The sequence below is a fragment of the Macadamia integrifolia genome, chromosome 2, assembly GCF_013358625.1.
Source record: "Macadamia integrifolia cultivar HAES 741 chromosome 2, SCU_Mint_v3, whole genome shotgun sequence".
NCBI classification, from domain to species: domain Eukaryota; kingdom Viridiplantae; phylum Streptophyta; class Magnoliopsida; order Proteales; family Proteaceae; genus Macadamia; species Macadamia integrifolia.
In genome coordinates this window covers 24,318,395-24,326,702 of record NC_056558.1, presented here as the reverse complement: position 1 = coordinate 24,326,702, position 8,308 = coordinate 24,318,395, and the positions used below count along the sequence as shown (strand labels likewise).

Here is an 8,308-nt window from a genome sequence, read left to right as displayed (position 1 = left end):
GAACATTTGATATGTGATGGAATGATGAAGAACTACACATTTTGGCATTTTCATGGAGAAGTTGAATCTATTGATACAACAATCGAAAACATTGTGGATGACGAAGAAGAATACACCGAAATTATTGTGGATGATGAAGATGAATGCATAGATATTATTAATATGCATGACATAATTCATGATGTGTTCCCTGAAAATGCATGTGAAGGAGCTGGTGCTACTGCCACAAGTGGACAAAGAGAAGGTATAGGAGATGAGGAAGGAAGTTTTTTTAGATTGAAGACAGATGCAGAGGTAGAATTGTATCCAGGGTGCAAGGAATTCTCAAAATTGTCCTTCACTATTGCACTTTATCACATAAAATGTCTAGGTAAGTGGAGTGACAAATCTTTTGAAATGTTGTTGGGTTTATTGAATAGAGCTCTACCGCAGGATAATACTTTGCCAAAGTCTTTGTATGAAACAAAGAAGGTAATTAAAGACTTAAGACTCAATTACAACAACATTGATGCATGCCCTAAGAATTGTATGTTATATTGGAAGGAGTCATCCAAACTTGAGTCCTGTCTCAAATGTGGCACATCAAGGTATAAATCCATACACACCAAGTCACCGGTCAAGACATTACGACACTTTCCTTTGATACCAAGGTTGCAAAGATTATATATGTCATCAGTAACATCATCTAAAATGACATGGCATAAAGATCAGCGTGCAAATGATGGGAAAATGCGTCATCCTGCAGATGCAAAAGCTTGGAAGGATTTTGACAGACGACATCCAAATTTCAGTGAAGATCCACGTAATGTTAGACTCGGGTTGGCAAGTGATGGCTTCAGTCCAAATAATTCTCTAAGCAATTCGCAGAGCATATGGCCCATTGTTGTGGTACCGTATAACTTGCCACCATGGTTGTGCATGAAACAAACATCATTTATATTAACATTGCTAATTCCAGGTCCTAAACAGCCTGGAAATGATATAGATGTGTATTTACAGCCTTTGATAGATGAGTTGAAGTTATTGTGGGATACTGGTGTTGACACATACGATTCATTTAAGAAAGAAACATTCAACTTACGTGCATGCCTTTTATGGACAATTAATGATTTTCCTGCATATGCCAACCTATCAGGATGGAGCACTAAAGGTGCATTTGCGTGTCCATGTTGCAACCGAGAGAATGTGTCAACTTGGCTGAAAAATGGTGGTAAGCATTGTTACCTAGGCCATCGTAGGTTCATCGACAAGAATCATAAATATCGAAGATATAAGAGATGGTTTAATGGTCAGGTAGAGCTTAGGGAAGCACCTCAGCCTCCTACAGGTACTGATGTGTTAGCACAATTGGAAAATGTTGTGTTTCCTGCATTTGGAAAAGGTTCAACTAAGGAGAAAAATGCAACCAAAAAGAAGAGAGTTGGAGGTCCACCACAACTACCACTTAATTGGAAGAAGAAAAGTATTTTTTTTGAGTTGTCTTATTGGAAAGATAATCTACTACGCCACAATCTAGATGTAATGCATATAGAAAAGAATGTGTGCGAAAGCATTTATCATACATTATTGGATATGAAAGACAAATCAAAGGATAACATCAAAGCCCGTCTAGATTTGGTGGAAATGAACATTAGGCCATCTTTACATCCACAAAGGATTGAGGGCAGCAACAAAATCATTCTACCTCCCGCAAGCCATACAATGTCTAAGAAAGAGAAAGAATTGTTTTGCAAAGCTTTGGAGGGGTTGAAGTTCCCTGAAAGTTATGCGGGAAATATATCACGATCTGTGAATGTGAATGAGAGGAATATTTCTGGATTGAAAAGCCATGATTGCCATGTTTTGATGCAACAACTCCTTCCTTTGGCACTACGAGTACACCCAACCAAGAATGTTCAGTTAGTGTTGCTTTCATTGAGTTCGTTTTTTCGTGGGTTATGTTCTAAAGTTGGTACATCAGAAGATTTTAACAAACTTGAAGAACGTATTGCAGAAACACTATGCCATCTTGAGAGAATCTTCCCACCTGCATTCTTTCATATTATGGTTCATTTACTAATTCACTTACCACGAGAGGCAGTGTTAGGTGGACCCGTACAGTACAGATGGATGTATCCTTTCGAAAGGTTGGTTTGTAGTCTTCATTCAAAAACTTCTTATGTTTCTTTTTTTAATTCTACATTTGATTTTGTGGATGAAATTAAGTTAATCCTTGTATCAAAATAGGTTCAACAAGACTCTAAAGGACTATAAGCGTAATCAAAGTAAAATAGAAGGGTCTATTTCGGAAGGATATCTTGATGATGAATGCCTCACATTTTGTTCTAGTCACTTCGAAGGTATTGAGACTAGGTGGACCCGCCCCATAAGGAATATTGGTAGTGGGGAACATCAAATGGACAAGCATTGGATATTCTCATGCATCGGTAGACCATTGGGGCGTCCTAAGATGATACGATTAGAGCCAAAGGAGATAAGCCAAGCACATCGATATGTGCTTCTCCATTACGATGCCATCGATACATATCGAGAGTAAGTGCCTAAATTAAAATTTTCTAATTCTTTGACTCAACTATTATTTTATTCAACATTTCTAATTCATTTGCTGTAATATGATATCTTATAATGTAGACGTCACAAGGAAGAGCTTATGAGGAGTTTAGGCAATAGAAGTAGTCCCTACAGGGACAAGGTGCATGCAGAAAAATTCCCACAGTGGTTCAGATATCAAGTAAGTAGTAATATGTATTATTGTGCAATGCAATAGATAATTAAAAGCCAATGTTAGTTGCATAACAAATAAGCTTGAATTGTATAGGTGGACATGCAACGCCAAAGCGGAGAAGTGGTTCCAGACATTATTAAATGGTTGGCTAATGGACCCTTTTCGGATGCAAAAAAATACACAGGTTATATATATAACGGCATAAGGTATCACGTAAAGGATCGCGAAACCAAACGGCGAACGCAAAATAGTGGGGTGTTAGTAACGGCAGAAATTGAACTCTACTATGGTGTGTTGAAGGAAGTAGTTGAGTTAGAGTATTGCGGGGATCTTAGAACAATTTTATTTCGAGTTGATTGGGCAAATACACAGAATGGGGTGCTTAAAGAAGACATCGGATTTACACGTGTGAACTTCAGTCATTTGATGCATTCCGGTGAAAATATGCTTGATGACCCTTTTGTCTTTCCAAGACAAACAGAGCAAGTGTTTTATGTGTCAGACCCTTTAAATGAGGGTTGGTGTCTTGTCGTAAAAGCTGACTTACGTGATACATTTGATATCAATGGTGATCTGACAGAGGAACATCACCAACCTATACAAATGGGAGAAAGGGATGATGATGATGCTGATCTTAACATGACAAGAACTGACTTGGATGGAATAGTAGTTGACACCCCTATTTGAACGGAAGTTTCCTTTTTCTTGCCTACATTCTCTCTCCATAAGTTTATCATGTCTTCTTATGGTTTGACTGGTCAACAATGGTTTTGATTGAAGTATAAGTCTTCCAGAAGGTTTTTTTTTTTTTTAAAGTTTTCTGTTGTCCTTTATTATTTTCCTTACTGAACAAGTTAGTATCTTTTAGTATCTTTTATTTTTATTCTATGTGTCTAGGTTGTAACCTATACTAGTTTAACAGGAAAGTTCAACAGGAAAGCACACAAGCAGAGATGAAAGCTCAACAAGAAGGCACTCAAGCAATGATGGCTATGCTTAACACTATGAAATCCGAAATGGACCGATTAAAACAAGCCTCGATTAAAGGAAACTCACAGAGTTCTGCGCAATTGGGTAAGTTACAAATTTATTAAATGACTTTGATATGTTTATTTTAAAAATTTATTAAATGACTTTTGTAGGTTTATTTTATTACAAATATATACGACTAATTGGGATCATTTGATCAGGTGAAGATTAAGGCCATTGCATAAGCTTCCCTCGTCATTTTTTGGTATATGGTAAATTAATTTGGACTCTTTACCAATTAAATTTGATTACTTTTATCTTTTTCTATTTTCCCTTACTATGGGTTTGTAACATAGATGTATGTTCCAATTCACAGGTTGTGATGCAAGCCCTACATACATGAGGAGAATTGCAATAGTTGGTCCTAGGATATATTTTCCATCTTTTATGACATTTGATATCTTTTGGTTTCTTTTTTTCCTCTTCTTAATTCTGTGAATTTTATAAAAGTCAAGTGTGTGGTGAGAACTCTATCTTTTTACATCACAAACTTTGGATGATGAACTATTAGTTTATGCTACCAAGCAAGTATGAACATATAATTTACTTTTTATGCCAAGTTATTTGTGTGTGGTGGGAATTATATTGTCTCACATTTCATAACTTTTGGAGGCAAGATTGCCTTTAATGAATTATTAGAATCTCTATATATTGAGCTTGATTGGACTTGGGAACAGGTAAGATGAAGGATTATACATAAAATTTCTTTTAAAAAGCTCTTGTTATTTTACTTGTAAGTTGAAGTACATTTTGGCCTTGCTTGGCAACGTGGCCTCTTCTTTGTCAGACCTTGTGAATGATCTTGGAGTCAGTTAATTGAAGTCTCATATATTTGTTTAGTAATATGGCCTTAAGAAAATTTGCCTCTTTCTTCTGCCCAACTGGGTAGTAGAGATGATTGACTATTACAACATAAGATATCTATGTCATTTACTGATTTATGTTGTTTTTAGAAATTGGATACATCTACTTTCAGTTTTATCAATCTATCTATCAAAAAAGTCTTCGGGCAGCAAAACCTTACTCTTCAGTAAGGAACTATCTCCTCTGCCTCCACCTTGGTTCTGAACACAGGTATAACTCCTCTCTTTTATTCTCTTTCTACTTCTTCTCATCTTCGGATCATTTGCAAATTTTTTTTTTTTAATTTTTTTTTGCAGAAAACTCTGCTCTTGCGTAGAGGGAGAAGAGAATTCCTCCACACTCCGCCCTGGTTCTGAAGACAGGTATCACTTCTCCTCCCTTTTATACTCTCTTTCTACTTCTTCTTCTACTCTCTTCCATCTTCTCATCTTCTGTTGAAGTAGATTTATTGATTTCAATAATCAACTATTTGTTGCATTGCTTTGGTTAGGCTAAGTCAGAAGTTAAATCTCTCCCTTCCGGTTTCATTGAATGATCATGCAGATCGAATACTTGGCCAAGTTTTATTTATGCTTGCATGGATCAGCATGTAGGAAGTGGCCACTGTTAGCTTGCTATGCTGAAAAATGGCAGGTATCGTTTCCTTCAATGTGAAGGCAATCTTTCCATTTCATGCCTTCATGGTTCCCCTTCACCCCCCCCCTTTTTGTGTGTAGGTGTGTTGGGTTTGGGAGGAAAGGGGGGGGTATAGCTTGTGGTGTTCTTTCTAAAAGCAACACTTGGGTTATGCTCATGCTTTTACTAGTCCATTGGCTGACAAAAGCATAACCTTTGCCTTTGAACATAGAACCACACAACAAGTTGCTCGATAGTGTATTGGGTATTGAACTTATCACAAGTACTTTTTATTTATTTTTATTGGTTTCAAGTGGTTTGTGGTTATTCCTTGTTCTTTAGATACATCCAGCCCTTCATTGTTGTGCCACAATACGCTACTTATATGGATCTATTGGCTAAAGCTCCTGTAGCATTGGATTCTATAGAACTCAAATGTGAAACATGTCTTGCAGATCCCAGTTGCTGTGGGAGTGTCCTTGTATGAGGCCGTTAGTCTGTACAAGGGACGGAGAGTGATTGCCTCCAGGTTACTGGTGAGACTGTTGGAAAAGTGAGAGCTGTATCCGACATGCACCGGAGAAAAGCTGAGATGGCTCGTCATCACAAAATGATGCCTTCATTGCCCTTCATGGTATGGGGCCAGGACTTCAAATTTACCATTGAAAAATCCATATTTTTGTTCGTGAATTCCTATACCAAGTTGCACTCTCTTAATGTTATTATTTTTCTTCTTTTCCACCCTCAAACATCATGTGAGTATGGAACTCTTGAAGAACTTCTGGTATATAGTCATTACTTAGCCCAACTTAGGATCCATCAAAAAGCTGTAAGCTTAAAAGAATCTCAAACTAAGTAGGGCTTTAGATTTAATCCAGTTTGAGAAGGCAAGGGTCAAAGAAAACTACATTGTCACATGAAACTTAAGATTCAATCCAACTTTTGACCTTGATTCTAGCTAAACATGATCATATCAATGCCACTTTGGATTTATCATTTCCTTAAGTTCTACATCATTTTAGATTTATGATCAGCAAATGTTAAAGTTATTTACTCAACTTCTGTTGTTTCACATAGAATAATTGGAAATGAGTTTTCTGCTAGCATGAACTATGTGAGATATGCTTTAAAGGATTTGTTCGATTTCTTGCATTTGAGAGGATCTGCTTCAGAATGGGGGAAAAACTATATAAAATAAAAAAATAGAAACCTTGGGTCAAAAGTTCATGCTTGCTTATATCTTTGGTGATGCAATGGACCATAGTATAACGCTTCATACTTTATTATTACACTGTGATTTAACTTTAGAGTTTATGCAAGTGGGCTTCTTGAATGTGGATGGATACTAAAATTCCTTATTGTCTTTCATAAATAAGGCTGCCAATGAAGGCTTTATCTCCCCTTCTGCATGGTGTATTATCATATCTACCCCGACAGCCAAGCAATTAGTGTGGGAGCTTGAGGTATTAACAAATAATTACTAAACTGTATTGGTCACCAAGGATGTGGCTCTCTTAAAACAACAACTGGAGACGTACTTTTAAGAACTTATTGGAGATAATCTTGATGTTGACTATTTCATTCCTTCCTTTTTATACTTATAGCTGCTTCATTTAGAAACTTATGTATATGCTTAGTGTCTTAATATAATATAGCATTGGCTGTACTTATTGTTTTTTATTTGGATAAAATGGGACTAGTTTAAGACAACTCCGATTCTCCAATTCATTTGCTTGTTAATTTATATACACTTAAGTTTCCTAATTTTCTCTTAATCTTGTAATTGGCAGGAGTATGTTCGGGAATATGATGAGATTACATCCAAGTTGATATGAGAGGTGGAAAGACTAAGTTATGTTCTTGAATCAAATCCTAATTATTGTATATCCTTTTTTGGCTAAAAAACAATTATAGCTAAGGCTACCATACATATCTATTATATCCACCAAGATCATTGATCATGTCTTTTTTTGGTACAAGTTTCTTATACATGTACATGTTAAATACAGTTTCAGACTTTGTTTTTGTGTGAAGAAAATATTGAATGAAAATTGCTCAGTTTTGTCTCTCAAGTCCCAAGAATGGTGATCATTTATAGCTTTAGTCTTTATTTCCTTTCTTAATTTGGGCTTAGCCAACCCTGGATTGGGTTTTGGTAAAATGTTCCTGGTTTATAGGGTTAGCTAGCAAGTACAGGTATATGATATATATATATATATTTAAAAAAAAAAAAAAACATTTGGCCGCGGTTATTATAAACTGCGGCTAATAATTCGAGCACAATAAAGGAAACCCTGGGTATTGTTAAACAATTGCTACGTTTTTTAATTCGTGGCTAAATAATAATTTAGTAGAAAAACGGGGCGAAAACAAAATTATCAATAACCATGGTTTCTTAAAACCGCGGTTAAAGCGTAAAATACTAACCACAGTTTTTTTGAACCGCGACAATAGAATGCATGGCAATAATCGCGGTTTATATAAACTGCGGTAAAAAATAATTTACTAACAACAGTTTCACAAACCGTGGTTAAAACAAAGTATCTAACCACAGTTTATATAAACCGTGGCTAAAGAGGCCTTCTCATTTACCACGGTGGTATTGGCCGCGGATTTGCCGCGGTTTTCAAACCGCGGTTATTAACCTTTTGCCGCGGTTATATTAGCAATTGCCACGGTTTTAACCGCGGCTAAATACCAATTTTCTTGTAGTGTTTAGAGAAATCAATTCAATAGCTGATGGGTTGGCCAAGCATGCTGCATCGACCTCACTCTCAAACCAATGGGAGATTCCTCCCAGATTTTCTGTCTATAATATTGAATGGGATGCCATGGGTAAACCTTGGTTCAGGTTTTCCTGATTTTGGTCTTGTTTATGTTAGGATCTCGGTTTCCTCTTTGCTGATGGAAATGCCGAAGGTGAAGGTGGAAATTGAGTTAGTGTGTGTAGGCCCTATTGGGTAATTTGTACTATTTCATGATTATAGTTATTAATACATTCTTTTGCTGACCTTAAGCAAAAAAAAAAATAACAATGGTGGCAAATAAACCATTCTTAAGTTTTTGCACCTGAGG

At 36.3% G+C, this 8,308-nt stretch overlaps 1 protein-coding gene across 5 annotated transcripts; it reads left to right on the top strand.

The window, feature by feature from the left end:
- Window positions 1-894: 894 nt before the first annotated feature.
- LOC122060822 lies at window positions 895-7,299 on the top strand. 5 transcript variants are annotated; one of them, XM_042623934.1, is made up of 10 exons: window positions 895-2,126; window positions 2,227-2,532; window positions 2,632-2,692; window positions 3,661-3,799; window positions 3,916-3,959; window positions 4,071-4,828; window positions 4,915-4,980; window positions 5,162-5,251; window positions 5,689-5,867; window positions 7,024-7,299. In XM_042623934.1, the coding sequence occupies exons 1-5, from the start codon at window positions 919-921 to the stop codon at window positions 3,924-3,926; spliced, it is 1,725 nt and encodes a 574-aa protein (XP_042479868.1). In that variant the 5' UTR covers window positions 895-918; the 3' UTR covers window positions 3,927-3,959; window positions 4,071-4,828; window positions 4,915-4,980; window positions 5,162-5,251; window positions 5,689-5,867; window positions 7,024-7,299. The 5 variants fall into 5 exon arrangements, 4 of the variants coding, with proteins under 4 accessions (XP_042479868.1, XP_042479852.1, XP_042479858.1 ...); XM_042623918.1 differs by having other exon boundaries at window positions 3,916-3,966; XM_042623924.1 differs by having other exon boundaries at window positions 3,916-3,966; window positions 5,109-5,251.
- Window positions 7,300-8,308: the final 1,009 nt, after the last annotated feature.

Coding starts and splice junctions, on each gene's coding strand:
- LOC122060822 (XM_042623934.1), top strand. CDS start 919: ATGAAACAAACATCATTTATATTAACATTGCTAATTCCAGGTCCTAAA. Junction 2,127..2,226: donor TGGATGTATCCTTTCGAAAG/GTTGGTTTGTAG, acceptor GTATCAAAATAG/GTTCAACAAGACTCTAAAGG. Junction 2,533..2,631: donor GCCATCGATACATATCGAGA/GTAAGTGCCTAA, acceptor CTTATAATGTAG/ACGTCACAAGGAAGAGCTTA.